This window comes from Anguilla rostrata, chromosome 5 (assembly GCF_018555375.3).
Source record: "Anguilla rostrata isolate EN2019 chromosome 5, ASM1855537v3, whole genome shotgun sequence".
NCBI lineage: Eukaryota > Metazoa > Chordata > Actinopteri > Anguilliformes > Anguillidae > Anguilla > Anguilla rostrata.
Window position 1 is genome coordinate 63629847 of NC_057937.1, and position 19354 is coordinate 63649200.

Below are 19354 nucleotides of genomic sequence, written 5' to 3' on the forward strand. Positions count from 1 at the left end.
CCCCAAGGTGGATCACCTTTTTCCATTGCCCCACATTGGGATCAAATTCAGGCTGCGCTGGGAAGAGGAAATTATACCTGTGAGGCGAATAACTCTGTCAGTAATGACAAGACCTCAGTCAATTTGGAGGACCACTGCAGAGGTGAGCTTACCTCATTCTGACTCACAACTGTTCATACCTGTTTGTACCTGCAACTGAAATGAAATTGGAGACAGGAGGCTTGAAAGACTTGTGAGGATCATAAGGCACATGACTTGTAGTTGTCCTCTTGATTTGGTGGAACTGAACTTTGATCCCATATTCTCTGAATGTCTGAATGTTGGAGTGTGTTATTAAGTGTTTGCAAAGTACAACTGTAGCTCAACTAAATTCAGACCTGTATTGCTGGTTATACTGTTGCACTGCAGTATCTTCTAAAATGCACATGTTGGGCTCAGAGGGCAGGGGCCTGTTAATGATGTTAATATTTTTCATTTATCTTTGCTGTATTTACTGTATTCTCTATCTGTTTGCTGTCCTCTCAGTCCCCTTATTTCCAGCCATTTCACACAGTCCCACATTAATCTTATTATTTATTGATATCTGATATTTGTGTACTGTGTTTGCATATGTTCTCACCTGTCCTTACCTGTTCCCAGGTGGAGCTGCGGGTATCTGGCAGACCGAGGGGTCTAAAATGTGGAGCCTGTGCCTGATGCTGATTGTGATGCTGTGCAGTCGCCTGGTTTGAGCATGCTGAGTGAGAATGAACTTTGACCTCTGGATGGGTGGGTGGGTATGAGAGTTTTATCTTCTTCACTGTAGCCTGCTGCAGCCCAACGGTTGTGTCTTGATGGGATACAGCAGATTTTGGTAAGGGTGTCTTATCTGATGGGTTTGCCCAGACTATATCCTTCATCATTCCTCCTTCACAAAGGAATGTTTGACTTCATTTGTTAACCAAATTTTTTTGACAGAAAGGTAGCCAAATAAAATCAACCTCGTTATTAGTTTCCCCATCCTTTCCTCATCTCTTATTTGGATACCTTTCTGTCCAAATTATTTGTCCTTAATTTGACAAGTGAGGCCAACATTTCCTCAATTTAATTCTATTTAATTCTATTCTTCTATCATGGTGAACCTATTCGATAGGACAACACTTCCTGAAATCTCCTGTACCTTATCCTATCTAGACATGACCGTAGTAGCATCATCGTCATTACTGGAATGCTTTTGAGATGAATACTTTTGAATTAAGAGTTGCTAAACTCATGCAAGAATGTCGTCCTCTTTATGATCAATCGCGCAGAGATTTTAAAGAGAACGAGTTGTACTCAAATTCCATGATTTCCATGGAATTCCATGCAAAGCAACTTGGTACAATCTGCATGACAAGTTTGTGAGATTATGCACCCCTCAGCGATGTTACATTACATTACAGGCATTTAGCAGACGCTCTTATCCAGAGTAACTCACATTATATCCAGTTATACAGATGAATATATACAGGAGCAATGCAGGTTAAATACCTTGCTCAAGGTAACTTAGCCTGCATCAGCTCCTTAGCCATTATACTACACTGCCGCTCAGTGATGTGGGGTGACATAAAACAAAGAACATGAACTTTGTATCAAGTATGGCAACAGTGTTTGGCATCATGTTTGCGGGAGGTTCGTTTCTGGAAACTTTGTGCGTTGTTTAGATTATACTGCCCACTTAAGTAAATATATGTAACAATACTTATGACTACAGCCAAGAGACCGGACAGTGATTGCCGCCTTTATTCAATTAAGCTGCTGTTGTCTTTGTAATGAGTGTTTTACCTGGTCTTATAACTTGCCATTTATACACAGGTTTCATAAACAGTCTCTTTTTCGCAATACCTTAAAAAATGTTGTGAGGCCGAAGGTGAGAGGTTACAAAGGGTCTTGATGGGTTTTTTCCCTGTTTCTCTTCTGCAGATGAGTCAGTGCTGCAGGAAATTGAGCAGTTTTGCAGCTGTTCTCCCAGTCCCAGTCATCCTCTGTCTCAGGCTGTTCTCTCAGTCCCAGTCATCCTCTGTCTCAGGCTGTTCTCTCAGTCCCAGTCATCCTCTGTCTCAGGCTGTTCTCTCAGTCCCAGTCATCCTCTGTCTCAGGCTGTTCTCCCAGTCGCAGTCATCCTCTGTCTCTGGCTGTTCTCCCAGTCCCAGTCATGAACTGAGGCAAATAGCTGATTGTTTTTAATTAGGCTTTTATGACTTCTGGCCACTTTATGTAATATCTGTGCATACCATGAAGAATAAATGTTCCACATTCATATCTGAAGACATTTAATTTGTCAGATCAACTAATGCTTTTATTTAATGTGATTCATGGAAAATGATAACTTTATAAAGAGGCTCCATTTATAATAGATTAATTTACAGTACAGTGATATGTGTGAAGTCAGTGGGGCTCTACCTGCTACTGGAGTAAATTGTTCTGAATTTCATAAACTGTTGCCTGTAGAGCTCTGTATTATTCCGTATGATCTTTATGAAGCTGTTTGTATTCAAGACTGAAGATTTGCTGCCACAGACATGAGTGTATCTCTGTCCACCATTATGCGAAAACCTGTTCCATTGCCTGTTTAATTCAGTGTTTTTAATAACTGCCTTTTTATAGTTTAATTCAGTATCATATCAGTACCTATCTGTCTACATGTATGACACAACAGGTGAGTCTGTCACTTGACTGACACACATGGAGCACCTGTCTCTCAGATGTTTTAATTCTGAACCATCAGAGTGGGGATTCCTTAATGCTACTGAATTTTATTACGGATTTTAAGCTACACGTTGAAACTTTTTAGTTGTGTCTGTGTGTTACATACAGTCATTATGGTCATATATTTCATTTGTGATAATGTTCACATTTATAATTGGCTCATGTTCAAATAAAAGAATGTTTATGAGTGTGTTTTATGTGTGTGTATTATGTGTGGGTTTGAGTAATTTGCTGACTAGCAGCCGTACTGTAAAACTGTCTTTCAGATGAAATGCAGGATCCTGTTTCCCAGAGCAGGATAACTGATAACTGAGTAAAACCCGGAACTCATGCAAAGCTGGAACATGGACTGAAGTAAAAAGAGCTGTTCAGGGTTTTACTCAGCGCAGTTATCTGGCTAACTCAGTAATCTTACTTCATGAAACACCCCCCAAGTGTCAGCACCTATCTGGAGGCTCTGTGTACAGATCAGCTGAAACTGAACCCAGATCAGTAAGGGAGGCTTTACTGATCTCCACTCAGAGGTGGGCTGGGCTCCAAACTGGCAGCTCATCTTCAGGCTGCCCACTGTCTCAGCCATACTGTGAATCCTCTCAGAGGAGGACTCAGCTCCAAACTGGCGGCCCATGTCCAAGCTGCCCACAGTCTCAGCTACACTGTGAATCCACTCGGAGATGGGCTGAGCTCCAAACTGGCATCCCATGTCCAAGCTGATACAGTCTCAGCCCTACTGTGAATCCGCTCAGTGGTGGATTGGGTCCAAACTGGCGGCCCATGTCCTGGCTGCCCGCGGTCTCTGCCCTACTGTCAGAAGCCCTGGGCAGCTGTGTCATTTAGAGCAATGAGTTTGTCCAAACGCAGCCTTTGGGCATCTCTCTGTTCTAACGATGACGATCGATTTCTGAGTCAGTCAAGGACCTCGGAGACAAGGAGGAATAAAATAAGGGAATGGAATGAGCCCCAGATGTCAATTTCACGTATTTTGACTCGTTTTGCCTTCCATACTAGAAGAACACGGATAAGTGATTGGAGTGCACCCACGGTCTGGGCTCCACTTCCTGTTGTAGATGACAGGGGTGTTCTGAACAAGAGACAAACAGGAAATCATTGGGTAGAATCTGTGCTTTATTAAATCAGGATATTCTTTTTTGGAAAAAGTGCTCATACAATATTTTTGTCTAGAATCACTTGTAAATAAGACATATATGTTTACATTTATCCTGTAACATTATTTGTGCAAGTTGTGCAATAGTTCACTATGTGGAATAGTTATTCACCATTGTTTCCCCCTCATTTTCGAATCCAAGCTTTGATTAAAAGCAGCTCTTAGTGCATTTTTTGGAGATAACCTGCTGAGGAGTTTAAGAGAGGAAGTGAGAGTTGTCTCTGAGCGCAGTTTCAGAACCTCACTGCGCTTCCTGTGTTCTGCACAGTTACAGCACGACACTGCGCTTCCTGTGTTCTGCCAGCGCTGGATTCTGTCCTGCTGTCACATGACCATCCTGTCCTGTCACTCAATGGCCTGCGATTGGTTGGCAGTGTTCCGCTTGGCTGCACTCTGAAGGCGATTGGTTGGCTGTATTCCCGCTTGGTTGCACTCTAAAGGCGATTGGTTGGCGGTGTTCCTGCTTGGATGCACTCTAAAGGCGATTGGTTGGCTGTGTTCCTGCTATTTCCGAACAGCCTGTGTCTACAGTCTGTCTGTAAAGGCCAGTGTAGACAGAGCTGTGTGTTTTAGTTTTCTCACGACGGGCAGACAAACTGCTGCAGATTGTGATCGTATGCGATGCGATCATAGCATCGCGAAATGTGCGAAGACCTACTTCTACTACTTCAGAAATTTCATTCAGGAGCTTCATTCATTTCACATAATTATTTAGAACATACACTCCACTTGCTCTAATCAAGCATTGGTTCTATCGAAGTTAACTTGTACTTTGTGCCGATTTATGAACCAATACAGCATATTGAATTGAAATTGAGAGGGAGGAGAGAGAGAGACAGAAGGGGAAAGAGAGAGGAATCATGACTGTTTTGCTTTTCTCTGTCGCTGATATGAGACAGTTTCAGTTGAAACAGGAAGTGACTGCATACTTCCCTAAAACACGCCAGCTGTGAAAGTAAATGGTAAATGGTAAATGGACTGCATTTATATAGCGCTTTTATCCAAAGCGCTTTACAATTGATGCCTCTCATTCGCCAGAGCAGTTGGGGGTTAGGGGTTAGGTGTCTTGCTCAAGGACACTTCGACATGCCCAGGGCGGGGTTTGAACCGGCAACCCTCCGACTGCCAGCCAATCGGTCTTACCTCCTGAGCTATGTCACCCCTGTGTTATTTTTATTTTCTCCAATTCTCATTTCTTCTTCCGGTCCTCAGATTTCCTGCATGTCACTGCGTCTGTCTAAAACCTGTTTGCACATCCCAGAGAAAGGAGATTAAATCAATTAAAAAACTATTTTTAAATCTAAAACTGACCCAAGAAATGGTCAGAAATTAATTGGTATAACTATAACTTTTTATAATGTTCAATAAATGTCTGTTTATTAAATGACTGAAAATGCTTCATCAGGCTGTGCAATGTGCCTGTAAACTCGGCTGGGAGGATGCTGCTAATCTTAGAGCTAAGAGATGAATCAAACGGTGACTGCTCTTCCTGATCAGATCAGAAAGCAGATGGAGCACGCGCTGTGCATAACAACAAAACTCCCAATATTTGATCACCCCCTGCCACCTTGTGGCCATTACTGGTACTACCCGACATGATCTCTGATGCCACTGTTGAAGCTGAGATGATAATATTGAAATATTCTGGAAGCATCTGCTGGAATGACACCTTCCTCTCATGCAGGCTGTACCACACACTCCAAGCTCTCTGTCAGGCTGTTCCACACACTCTCAGCGCTCTGTCAGGCTGTTTCACACACTCTCAGCACTCTGTCAGGCTGTTCCACACACTCTCAGCACTCTGTCACAACCTCTGCCCTGAACAACCTCCTAGACCCCTACCAGTCTGGCTTCAGACCTGGCCACTCGACAGAGACCGCACTCCTCTCGGTCAATGAGTCGCTTCACGCCGCACAAGCAGCCTCCCATTCATTTGTCCTGATCCTCCTAGACCTTTCTGCTGCCTTTGACACCGTCAACCATCCCATCCTCCTGTCCTCCCTGGCAGCTATGGGGATCTGTGGCACAGCACTAGACTGGATTGAGTCCTACCTCTCCGGTCGCTCCTTCCAAGTCGCCTGGGCTGGTGCAGTATCAGCACCTCGCCCCCTTGCCACAGGAGTTCCCCAGGGCTCTGTCCTTGGTCCCCTCCTATTCTCCCTGTACACCCAATCTCTTGGTCCTGTAATCTCTGCCCATGGGTTGTCCTATCATTGTTATGCCGATGACACCCAACTCTTTCTCTCCTTCCCGCCCTCTGACACTCAGGTCTCTGCTCGCATCTCTGCTTGCCTGAGGGACATCCAGAGCTGGATGGATAACCACCATCTTAAGCTGAACCCAGGCAAGACGGAGATGATCTTCATCCCTGCTCCATCCTCTAACCTTCTCGACTTTTCTATTTCCCTGGGGGACACTGTGGTGTCATCATCACCCACCGCAAAAAACCTTGGAGTGGTGATGGACAACAGACTGTCCCTCTCCCAGAACATCACGGCGGTGAGTCGAACGTGCAGGTTCTTCCTGTACAACATCCGGAGAATCCGCCCTTCCTCACCACCTACGCAACCCAGCTCCTGGTTCAAGCGATGGTCCTGTCCCGCTTGGACTACTGCAACTCGCTACTGGCTGGTCTGCCAGCATCCGCCATCAGACCCCTGCAGCTCATCCAGAATGCTGCAGCGCGTCTGGTCTACAACCTCCCCAGACATTCCCATGTCACCCCCCTGCTCACTGACCTCCACTGGCTGCCTGTTATGGCTCGCATCAAATTTAAGTCCTTGGTGCTTGCATACCAGGCAGCTAAGGGGTCAGCACCAGGGTACATTCAGAGGATCATCAGACCCTACACACCAGCCAGACCTCTCCGTTCTGCCACCTCTGGACGCTTGGCACCTCCCCCTCTTCGCGTCTGCACTTCCCGCTCCCGTCTGCTGTCTGTCCTGGCCCCTCGCTGGTGGAATGACCTCCCCGTGACGGTCAGAACAGCAGAGAATCTCACCACTTTCAAACGCAGACTGAAGACTCATCTCTTCAGGCTGCACCTCTCCCCACCCCTCCCTAGCCTATAGTTCAGCTCACTGTACCTAGCTAGGATAATTTGATTATGTTAGTGTATCTGGCAGGATTGTTTTTGTATGATTAGGTGTGATTCCAGTGCTAGTTTGTACTTGGTAGGATTCTTGCTTGCTGAACAAGCTTACTCTACAGGGTTGGAGTCCTGATCGATGTGGTCACTTCTGGCACTACGATCCTTACTTCACTCTAGTGTTTCTTTTGCGCCTCTACATCATGAAACCTATGCACTTGTTGTACGTCGCTCTGGATAAGAGCGTCTGCTAAATGCCTATAATGTAATGTAATGTTATAATGTCAGGCTGTTCCACACACTCCCAGCTCTCTGTCAGGCTGTTCCACACACTCCCAGTACTCTGCCAGGCTGTTCCACACACTCCCAGCTCTCTGTGCAGGCTGTTCCACAAATTCTGTGTGCAGGCTGTTCCACACATTCCCAGGTTTTTGTGGATATAAACACTTCCTGATATCAGAGTACCTTCAGCTAAGTCATTCCTGCAGCTCCTTCCTTCAGTTTACAGTGCTCACCCTGAGATCGCCACAGTAATTCTAAACTACATTAATCTCCTTTATAAATGTGAAATTCCAATCAGATCACTCTCTGGTCCTCTCTTTCTGATCCTGAACGGATTAACCGTCTCGTTTCTACAAGATTGAGTTGGATACACAATGCAAAAGACACAGAGCTCCTTCTCAGTGAGAAGTTAGTTGTCACACTGTACTTAATTTTATAAAAGGGAATTTGTCTATTCTGTTTGTTCATACTGCTAAAGGTTGATTGATTGCACTGAAACTACAACTGAGGCAACTTTTCACATGGCAGTTAGTGAGAATCCAGAAGCAAACATCATTTCAAGCCCAAACTTGAACGATTACAGGAAATTACAATTCATCAAACCTCAGAGTTCCTCTCAGGAAATTCCCACTAAAATACCAGCTGTGTCTTTCCCTTCTACGAAACAACAACTTTGATTCCAACCAATCCGCTGCACTGAAACTGCCCTCCTCTCAGTCCCTCTCCGGGCAGCTCCACCCTCACCCTCCTGGGCCTGCCTGCTGTGTTCAGTACTGTCAGTCACTTTGAGACAGTGAGGCTTTCTGACCAATCACCTTGAGACAGTGAGGCTTTCTGACCAATCACCTTGAGACAGTGAGGCTTTCTGACCAATCTCCTTGAGACAGTGAGGCTTTCTGACCAATCACCTTGAGACAGTGAGGCTTTCTGTCCAATCACCTTGAGACAGTGAGGCTTTCTGACCAATCACCTTGAGACAGTGAGGCTTTCTGACCAATCACCTTGAGACAGTGAGGCCTTCTGACCAATCACCTTGAGACAGTGAGGCTTTCTGACCAATCACCTTGAGACAGTGTGGCTTTCTGACCAATCACCTTGAGACAGTGGTTTGAAAGGGCTAAAAGACTCATGAACAGACTGAGGGTGATGATGTGGTTTCTCAGACAGGTCTGTGTGCTGTAGCTGTAAATGGCTCAGGTACAGTACAGTGTGAGAGTGGATCGTATGGTGACCAGTAGAATATCTGTGTTTGATTAAATCTTCCAAAAGGAGCAGAAGAGGCCACACACAGGGCCACACACAGGGGGACACACAGGGCCACACACAGGGCCATGCAGAGGGCCACACACAGGGCCACACACAGGGACACACACAGGGCCAGCGTACAGTGTGCAGTGTGCTATATTTAAAGCTCCCTCCGCTGTTATGGGCACTCACTTAGGACACCAGCTTCTGGAACAATCCCTGCATATCTTCACTAGGCCAACTGATCAATCAGAGTTCTGTTACATCATTCAGCCACATACGAATCGCTTTAAGATAACGCTTTGTTCTCTGTGTTTGGGTCTATTTAATATCAAGCATGCGACTAAGGTCACATGACTCACAGTCAAGATTAGTGATTGGCTTGCCATATGGACTGACATATAGTGCGCTCCAAAAGGATGGCAACAGTAGAATTAAATTTGTTATTAAGCTTTTCTACAATGTTCTCCTGCTGTATGTGTGTGTTAATGTTCTATCTCTGTGTGTGGTAATATTCTACTTCTGTATGTGTGTGTGTTAATGTTCTCCCCCTGTGTGTGTGTTAATGTTCTCGCTCTATATGTCTGTGTTAATATTCTCCCTCTGTACGTGTGTGTTAATGTTCTACTTCTGTATGTGTGTTAATGTTCTCCCTCTGTATGTGTGTGTTAATGTTCTACCTCTGTATGTGTGTGTTAAATTTCTCCCTCTATATGTGTATCCTAATGTTCTACTTATTTATGTGTGTGTTAATGTGCTACTTCTCTACTGGTCGCCGGAGAGCGACATAATCATTGGCTGCTGTTTCCTCCACGGGTCACCAGAGGGCGACGTCATCATATTTTGTGTTCTTTTGACTTACTGATTTCACCTGTGTTGATTTGTGATTCTTTGCACCTGTGTTCTTCCCTATATTAGTTCTCCCTTCGGTTGTGTTCATTGCTTAGTCTTGAGTTTGCCTGCCTCTGTGTAAGTCTCGAGTAAAAATCTGGATTGCCGGAAATGAAGCCTGCATCAAAACTTTTCTTTGGAAAAGTCCACTTTGTTTGTCAAGCCTGCTCTTGTTCTCTGCTCTTGATTCTACGCTCCTAGTCAAGTGGGTTGGTGATTAGTACACAGGACTCCCAACCAAGAGACCTGGGTTCAAGCTTCTGTCAGGGAACCATCCGTAACAACTTCTTTATGTGTGTGTTAATCTCCCTCTGTACGTATGTATTAATCTTCTCCTGCAGTATGTGTGTGTTAATGTTCTCTCGTATGTGTGTGTTTATGTTCCCCCCTTGTCTGTGTGTGTTAATGTTCTCTTGCTGTTTGTTTGTGTTAGCAGTGTACCACAGTGGGAAAGGAACTGGGCTTGTTACCAAAGGACACTGTCGTTGTACCCTTGTGCAAGGTACTTAACCTGCATTGCTTCAGAATAGATCAAGCTGTATAAATGGATACATTTATAACAACTGGATAGGAGCGTCTGCTAAATCTGTGTAATGCAATGTTAATGTTCTCCCCCTGTATGTGTGTGTTAATGTTCTCCCTCTGTACGTGTGTGTTAATGTTCTCCCTCTGTATGTGTGTGTTAATATTCTGCCTCGGTGGGTCATTAGCTATGCAGTAGTCCGTCTGCTCCAGCTGCGCATGAAAGGCACTCCTGACACAGTGACTGTGCAGCTCAGCTGCCGAACTGCAGGGTGAAAACAGTTAAAAATAACCACTCAGTAACGCAGAGTACCGGAAAGCTCTGTCTGGAAGCTGTTCCTCTTTCCTGCTGAACAACACAGCGAGAAGCAGCCAAGGAGAAAAATGTAAAATAAAATGTGCAGGATAAAAGGTGTCAGTATGTTACCATTTAATCCTTTAAGTACAGAAGTTATACATTTAACAAAACATTTACATTTTCCCCAAATAAATAGAAGCTTTCGGTGAAAGCACTGCAGGTTTGTTTGTTTTGTTTGCAGAAAGATCATGCCCTTGTATATTTGGCTGGATCATCACTCCCTACATTCTACATTACAGTCAGCTGCCATACTGTGTACAATACACAGGTACTCATAATTCATAGCAAATTTTTAAAGTTAAATGGAAAATTGGCATTCGTGTGTGTATGTATGTGTTTGTGTGTGTGTGCGAGCGTGTGTGAGTGAGTGTGTGTGTCTGTGTGCGTCTGTGTGTGTGTGTGTGTGCATGCGTGCCTGTGTGTGTGTGTGTGCGCGCGCATGCATGTGTGTGTGTGCGTGTGCCTATGTATGTATATGTGTGTGTGTGTGTGTGTGTGTGTGTGTGCGTGTGCCTACAGTGATGTGTCTGCCTCCTGATATCTCCTCCTGCCTCTTTTCTCAGTGCTGCAAACAATGTGGCAAACCATTTCTGATTGACTTGTGAGTTATGAAGGTGACTGCATGTGTATTTTTGTGTTACAGCTCTGTAACTGTCTCAGAAGATCTTCTTCGTCTTCTCCTCTCAGTGCTGCAACCAATGAGGGAAACATGGTCAGAGAAGGAACATAATACTGCTGGTATAAGAACACTGATGCTGCTGGTGTAAGAACATTAATACTGCTGGTATAAGAACATTAATGCTGCTGGTATAAGAACATTAATACTGCTGGTATAAGAACATTAATGCTGCTGGTATAAGAACATTAATGCTGCTGGTATAAGAACATTAATGCTGCTGGTATAAGAACATTAATACTGCTGGTATAAGAACATTAATGCTGCTGGTATAAGAACATTAATACTGCTGGTATAAGAACATTAATGCTGCTGGTATAAGAACATTAATACTGCTGGTATAAGAACATTAATGCTGCTGGTATAAGAACATTAATACTGCTGGTATAAGAACATTAATACTGCTGGTATAAAAACACTAATACTGCTGGTATAAGAACATTAATATTGCTGGTATAAGAACATTAATGCTGCTGCTGGTATAAGAACATTAATACTGCTGGTAAAAGAACATTAATGCTGCTGGTATAAGAACATTAATGCTGCTGCTGGTATAAGAACATTAATACTGCTGGTATAAGAACATTAATACTGCTGGTATAAGAACATTAATGCTGCTGCTGGTATAAGAACATTAATACTGCTGGTAAAAGAACATTAATGCTGCTGGTATAAGAACATTAATGCTGCTGGTGGTATAAGAACATTAATACTGCTGGTATAAGAACATTAATACTGCTGGTATAAGAACATTAATGCTGCTGGTATAAGAACATTAATACTGCTGGTATAAGAACATTAATACTGCTGGTATATGACTAAAAATAATGCTGGTATAACAACATTATTACTGCTGGTATAAGACAGGAAGTCTGTAACAGTGACAGGTGCGGTTACCTGGGCAAAGTAAGAATTCTTCCTTTTCTGTACTGATGGATTAAAAGACCGACAGCCAGGGTCACCAACACAAACTCCACCAGCCTCAACACAAACATTATATACAGCAGAGCATCATGGGGACCATGACCTAGAGAGAGAGAAAGAGAAAGAGAGGGAGAGAGAGAGAGTGTCACACCTCCTTACAGTGTCTTTATCTCCTCCCTACAGACTGCTGCTCCTTACCCTCTGACACCCACACACACAGCATCACTGACACAGAGCATAACTGACACACACACAGCATCACTGACACAGAGTATCACTGCCACACACACACACAGCATCACTGACACAGATCATAACTGACACACACACAGCATCACTGACACAGAGCACAACTGACACACAGAGCATCACTGACACACACACAAACAGCCTCACTGACACACAGCACAGCATCAATGACACACTAAACTGCACCACCAACACATATACTGTATCATTACTGACACAAGGCACAGCATCACTGACACAGAATCACTGACACACAGCACAGTATCACTTACACACAGCACCAATGACACACAGAACAGCATCACTTACACACAGCACCAATGACAAACAGAACAGCATCACTTACACACAGCACCACTGTGGGGCGACATAGCTCAGGAGCTAAGACCGATTGTCTGGCAGTTGGAGGGTTGCCGGTTCAAACCCCGCCCTGGGCGTGTCGAAGTGTCCTTGAGCAAGACACCTAACCCCTAACTGCTCTGGTGAATGAGAGGCATCAATTGTAAAGCGCTTTGGATAAAAGCGCTATATAAATGCATTCCATTTACCTACCATTTACCACTGACATACAGTACAGCATCACTTACACACATGACATGGCATCTATTTTCTGAAGTGCACAGGTCTATTTTCCAACAAAACACCCCCACAACAAGATGCTGCCACCCCCATGCTTCACAGTTGGGATGGTGTTCTTCGGATTAAAAGCCTCATCCTTTTTCCTCCATACACAGCGCTGATCATTATGGCCAGACAGTTCCATTTTTGTTTCATCTGACCAGAGAACACTCCTCCAAAAGGCTGGGTCTTTGTCCTGGTGATCACCTGAAAACTTCATTCTGGCTTTTTTATGCCGGTCTTGGAGTAGGGGCTTCTTCCTTGCGTGACAGCCTTTCAGGCCATGGTGATCTAGGAATCTCTTAATGGTGGATGTAGATACTTTAGTACCTGATGCCTCCAACTCCTTCGCCAGTTCCTTTGTTGTTGTCTTGGGGTTCAGTTGAACCTTTCAGACAAAAGTTAGTTCAGCCTTGGGAGATAATTTGTACCTCCTTCCTGAATGACGCAGTGTCTTTGTGGTCCCAAGATTTTTATATTTGCATACAATTGTTTATTCAGATGCTTATGGTACCTTCAGTTGTTTGGAACTGGACTTTTTCTGAGGTCCTGGCTGAGTTGCTTGGATTTTCCTATGGTATCAAGAGCAAAAAGGCAGTGGCTCTAAAGGTAGGCCCTTAAATACAGATACAGGTGCCAATTAACTCCCAATTAATTCCTAATTATGTCTACTGGGTAATCAAAAGCTTCTGAAAATCATTACATCAATTTCTGGAATCTTCCATACCATTTAAAGAGACAGTCAATTTGGTGTATGTAATCTTTTGACCCACTGGAATTCTGATATAGTGAATTAAAGCTGAAATAAATCTGTCTCTAATTGATTGATTTAAAATGACCTCTGATGTGAGCAAAGTAGATGCATTAATTGACTTGCCAAAAGAAATGTATGGTGACATGAAATGTGTGGAGTTGTGAAAAACTGAGTTTGAATATCTTTAGCCTGCGTGTATGTAAACTTTTGGCCTCAACTGTACAGCACAGCATCACTGACACACAGCACCACAGACACACAAAGCACAGTATAACTGACACACAGCATCACTGACAAACAGCACAGTATAACTGACACACAGCATCACTGACACACAGCACAGTATAACTGACACACAGCATCACTGACACACAGCACAGTATAACTGACACAGTACAGACACACACACACACACACACACAAGCATAAACACAAACACACATAAACACACACACCCACATGCATACATGTTCAGAATCGGGAATAAAAATATGCCTTACTTTCTAAATCAGAGGCTGTAGAGTTGGATCATAACCAAACCATAACAGACATTCTCACAGTGCAGATAAACAGTTAAATACAGAAACTTCACAGTTTCTCACCAAAGCAGTGCTCTTCAGGTCTGACTGTGACAGTCTTATTACTGACAGGGTTTGTTGCCACGCAGCTGTAGGGGGCGCTGTTCGTTTCTATCTCCAGAGGGACGGACAGGGGGGAGCTGAAATTAGGGCTGCTGGTGTGGGACAGTGTCTGCCCCTCTCTGTGCCAGGACAGGGTGACCTCTCTCCCATTCTCCACAGAGCACAGCACACTGCAGCTGGGTTTCATCCTGTTTCTGCTGGACACCTGTGGTCTGGGTACTGGATCTGTGCAGAGATACAACAGCAGGGAGGGACTTCAACACTGACCAGCAACACTGACCCATAACTCCACTCTGTGTGTGAGCCTTCAACACTGACCGATAACACTGACCCCTAACTCCACTCTGTGTGTGAGCCTTCAACACTGACCCCTAACTCCACTCTGTGTGTGAGCCTTCAACACTGACCGATAACACTGACCCCTAACTCCACTCTGTGTGTGAGCCTTCAACACTGACCCCTAACTCCACTCTGTGTGTGAGCCTTCAACACTGACCAGTAACACTGACCCCTAACTCCACTCTGTGTGTGAGCCTTTGACACTCCCTCCAGAGATGGGCTCCTGTTGTCTCTGCCTGGTTTTCATGTCAGAGACTCAACATGCACATACATTACATTTCATTTATTTGGCAGACGTACAATAAGTAAGGGTCAATCACATCACACAGCTGCCTCAGCACAGCGCAGCAGTACCAGGTGGAGACACCCACCCCACACAACCAGCTGGTAGTCATCGGTTTTGCCATCCTTGTGCTGTACCCCGTACTCTCCAGAGTCCCCCCTCCTCAGGTCAGTCAGGGAGAAGAGTCCAGTGCTGCTGTTCCACTGCAGCCGGGTGCCATAGCGGTCATCGGTGGGCTCGATCTCACCGGCCACTGTTGCAATTTCACTCTTATTTTTGAAAATGAAGCCAATCTCCTTCACCACTGAGGGGAAAGTGATCGTCTGTCCCAAAATGCCGTTCAGGATTTTCGATTGGACAGAGGTGACGCACACATCTGGAGAGAGAGGACAGAGGGAGAGAGTGGGAGGGAGAGAAACCGAAGAAAAGATGGAGGGAAAGAGAGAAAGAGTGGGAGACAGAAGAGAGGAAGAGAAAGTGAGGAAAAGAGAGAGAGAGTGGGAGGGAAAGAGATACACAGGAAAGAGGGATGAGAGATAGAAGGAGGGAAACAGGAATGGGAGAAGAGGCAGCTGTAGTTTATCTTCGCTGTTGGTCTGTTTAACAGCTCAAATGGTCAATGGACTGTATTTATATAGCGCTTTTATCCAAAGTGCTTTACAATTGATGCCTCTCATTCACCAAAGCAGTTAGGGGTTAGGTGTCTTGCTCAGGGACACTTCGACACGCCCAGGGCGGGGATCGAACTGGCAATCCTCCGACTGCCAGACAACCACACTTACTTCCTGAGCTATGTCGCCCCCTCATAGCTAAGTCACACAAAAGATGCAAAGCAGTTTGTGTTGTTAGGAGATGGGTCTGTTGTTATGGAAATGTTCTGCATATTTATGATTTTTTTTTAAACAAATGAACCAAACATCAGACCTGGTTAAGATATACATTTCTAATGCACCTGGTACATGTTACTAACCAAACAGACCTCCCTCCCTAACAAGCATATAACAGTATAACTCCTCCTCTGTAATTGGTAGCTCACCGTATGTCTTTGTGCCACACATTATAAAGCTCACAGTATGTAACAGTATAACAGTCCCAGCTGCACTCTAACAGGTTTATAACAGTGTAACAGTCCTCTCTGCAATCAAACAGGTATATAACCAGGGGTTAAATTGGGGGTGGATGTGGGTGTCCACCCACCTTTGGTAAATAAATAAATAATTTTGAATAAGTTTTACAAATAACTCTGACAATCCAGTCCATTTTTTGTAGCTCCAGTCCACGTGTTCCCTCTAGCCATTTACTCGTTCAACCAATCAAAAATTCGAAGAAAAAAAACTCAGGAGGAACAGTCGTTTATATAGACAGCACAGAAAGAAAAATATCATTGATTGTCTTCATTGTTTGGAAGTGGACACGGTAGGTAATTTCATTAACATGTCATTTCATCTATGCAACATTTTAAAGAAAGATGAATAAACAGCCCCCACGAACGCCAGCTATTATTAACGGTAAATTTTGATTGCTTGACCAAAATCAGCTGGTTGCTGGATTGAATATTTCCCACATACAATCTGGCGACTGGTGAGCTGAAAATTGGTGGGGCGCAAAACTTTCCTTTAAACTAATCATTGATCTCAACCTGTTTTCATCAGTAATTTTCCTTTATTATCAAGCATGCCAACGATTGGACTAATCAAATGGCAAGTGGCCTAACACACAGCGTCTTCAAGGGTAAATCATAAATTCAATTTGTCCGTTAAAAATTTGTTTTAATCACCAAGTAGTCTACAATTAACAAACAAAATACACCAGTCTGTTATCTACCGTGTTACCTTTCAGAATAACCAGCAAAAAACAAAACGTGCACTTCAATTCTGTTTACAATCTACGCATTGCATATATTTGCCATGAATAGGAGTGCAGAGAAAGAAGTGCATGTATCCACAAATAATGTTGATTAAAAATGTGCACAATTTCGTACTGCAAATTAAAATAAATGTAGGCTATAAGGCCTAGGCTACTTGCTAAAACTGCCTATTTGGGGAGAGCTGGCTATATATGATAGTATTGAGTAGCCTATTTTGTGGATTAATTGCATTGATACTCAAGGAAAATCAGGAGAAGATTATGCTACTGCTTAGAGATTAAAACAGATTTTTCTAAATCATTTAATCTCCCTAACACAATGCGAAGAAGCTGTGTGTCACTTTCCAATTGATTAGGCACATCGTTTGCATGCTTGTTAATCATTGAAAATTAATTAAAACAGTTTTGAGATCAATGATTAGTTTAACGGAAAGTTTCAGCTCGCCAGTCGCCGCTTATTTTGTTTCAATTCGACAGTTTAAGAAAGATGGATAAAGGACGAAGAAAGGGAGGACAAAAGAGGATGACCGATTATTTTCGTGGGTAAAAAAAATTCTCAGCATTAATGACACTCAATAGACTTGAATTATTTTATGTAAAAGCTTGCATCAATAGTATACATTCCTTTTAAAACATCGATTTCCTTAATTAAAATTATGTGCACAATACATTAAAGATACAACTATTTTAGGCTGAGACATTCATTGGTTTGTACCTTTTTTCACCCACCTCCCACCGGATCTCAGGGTCCAGCCACCTCCCAAATCCCAATTCATTTTACCCCTGTATATAACAGTATAACAGGGCCCTACCTGCAATCAAACAGGTATATAACAGTATAGCAGAGTCCTACCTGCACTCTATCAGGTATATAACAGTATAGCAGAGTCCTACCTGCACTCTGACAGGTATATAACAGTACAGCAGAGTCCTACCTGCACTCTATCAGGTATATAACAGTGTAGCAGAGTCCTACCTGCACTCTAACAGGTATATAACAGTATAGTAGAGTCCTACCTGCACTCTGACAGGCATATAACAGTATAAAAGGGTCCTACCTGAACTCAAACAGGTATATAACAGTATAACAGAGTCCTACCTGCACTCTGACAGGTATATAACAGTATAAAAGGGTCCTACCTGAACTCAAACAGGTATATAACAGTATAACAGGGTCCTACCTGCAATCAAACAGGTATATAACAGAATAACGGCTGCTCTCATGTTGCTCTGAAATAAGGGTTTCACTGGCCGAAACTGCAGCTTGGACTTCCTGAATCTAAACTTCTCTTTTTGACCCCACCCTACCACATCACACCACAAACACACACTTATGCAGGCACACACACACACACACGCACATGCACACACGTACAGACACACACACATGCACACATGCACACACACAGACACACACGCACACACACATTTTTTCCCACAGATCATAAGGGAAAGCTCTATGATTTGCAAATATTTAGTAAGATTCTGAATTTACCCAATAAAAATTTGCCCAAATTGCGTGAGTGAAGGCTTGTAGATTTGATTCTGTCTTGTGCTGCTGCATGTACCACTGGTCAAGGTGGAGCTCACTGCAGTCAAACGCCCCTGCAGGGTAAATGCCCCTTGTGTACAATGGACATTTCCCATGGTACGTGCGTGAGCTAACAAACACCTGTTAATACTGACAAAGCGCCGTTAGCCTGTTGCGCTTAAAGACCCCAGTGCTGCAAGCCTACACCACAGGTGGCGGGACGCTACAAAGGAACAGCCCTGTAGAGAACATAACCCATCTTCTACAGTTAGTGTGAAACGGGTTTCAGCGTGCAGTCTTATCAGGGAAACACGTGGTGTCAGCGGCCAGCCGAAAGAAGCTGACACGACAGACCGAGTCTTTAACGCCGGGTCATTGGTCTCCACATTGATAAGACAAACCGGAAACCACGCGGAGAACCACAATCGTTTATATGCACATAAATGCACAGTTCAACGACCAATGTTATCCACCTAATTCAGATCTTTTAATTCTATTTTTTGGGAAACCATATTAATTTTCGCATTTAATTTGCGCCCACTAAAGTGAACAATATTGTTTGTACATTTTAACCAACCAAACACGACACGTCACAATTACTTGAAGTTACTGTCTGCGGCAAATTCATTTTAACGACGCCTTCAAGTAAACTTGGTGTTGTTGTCGCGGTCGTGCTAGGACAGGCAGTGGAGTGACAACCGCAAGATCGAGAAACCACAGTGAGTCAGAACTTCTGCTGAATTTTCGCTGAAGTCGGTAAAATGCTCCTTTCACCCCAGACCTACTTCCCCTTATTGCAGTGTGTTGGTAATGAGAGCCTGACCGGTATGCTAATGCTGTAAAAATAAAAGTAATAGAAAAACTGATTTTTACAAAATATCGCTGAACATTACAGTTTATACCAGCCTAAACAGCCTGGGTTTTACTCAGTGTTATTCAGCTAACTCGGTAATCATGCTTCGCGAAATATGCCCCAACTTTAACCAGTCACAGGCCGGTTAAAACCAGCTAGAAGTGCCGAACACACATCTTAACCATCTTGAACCAGTTCAGAATCCCACAAGCCGCGCCTTTTCATTTCCATACGACTGCCTTTTACATTTACATTGCAATGGCGTGTAGATGGTCAGAAATTCATGGATTGTTGAAGTGCTATGTGGCGTGGCAGGTGAGCGTGTTGTTTGTGCACAAAATA

General features: G+C 43.7%; 3 protein-coding genes and 2 long non-coding RNA genes across 8 annotated transcripts in view; 2 read left to right on the top strand and 3 right to left on the bottom strand.

Annotated features, from left to right (window-relative positions):
• Positions 1–19354, bottom strand: part of LOC135255947 (T-lymphocyte surface antigen Ly-9-like) — a 227919-nt gene that overhangs the window by 183319 nt on the left and 25246 nt on the right. The window lies entirely within an intron of this gene.
• The window catches only part of LOC135255946 (titin-like), a 222530-nt gene that overhangs the window by 161971 nt on the left and 41205 nt on the right, over positions 1–19354 (top strand). The window lies entirely within an intron of this gene.
• The window catches only part of LOC135255949 (uncharacterized), a 31028-nt gene continuing 14061 nt past the window's right edge, over positions 2388–19354 (bottom strand). Inside the window, exon 2 of the long non-coding RNA XR_010330324.1 lies at positions 2388–2615. This is a non-coding gene — a long non-coding RNA (uncharacterized LOC135255949). The remainder of the gene's footprint in view (positions 2616–19354) is intronic.
• On the top strand, positions 7391–11087 carry LOC135255952 (uncharacterized). Of its 2 annotated transcripts, none has more exons than XR_010330328.1 (3): positions 7391–9711; positions 9832–9900; positions 10922–11087. It is a non-coding gene; the product is annotated as an uncharacterized LOC135255952 (long non-coding RNA). The 2 variants fall into 2 exon arrangements; XR_010330329.1 differs by having other exon boundaries at positions 9835–9900.
• Positions 10334–17912, bottom strand: LOC135255948 (SLAM family member 8-like). 2 transcript variants are annotated; one of them, XM_064337787.1, is made up of 5 exons: positions 17810–17911; positions 14851–15138; positions 14102–14365; positions 11852–11981; positions 10334–10967 (listed from the first exon to the last, which is right to left on the bottom strand). In XM_064337787.1, the coding sequence occupies exons 1-5, from the start codon at positions 17850–17852 to the stop codon at positions 10916–10918; spliced, it is 777 nt and encodes a 258-aa protein (XP_064193857.1). In that variant the 5' UTR covers positions 17853–17911; the 3' UTR covers positions 10334–10915. The 2 variants fall into 2 exon arrangements, with proteins under 2 accessions (XP_064193857.1, XP_064193858.1); XM_064337788.1 differs by lacking the exons at positions 10334–10967; positions 11852–11981 and adding an exon at positions 11990–13317 and having other exon boundaries at positions 17810–17912.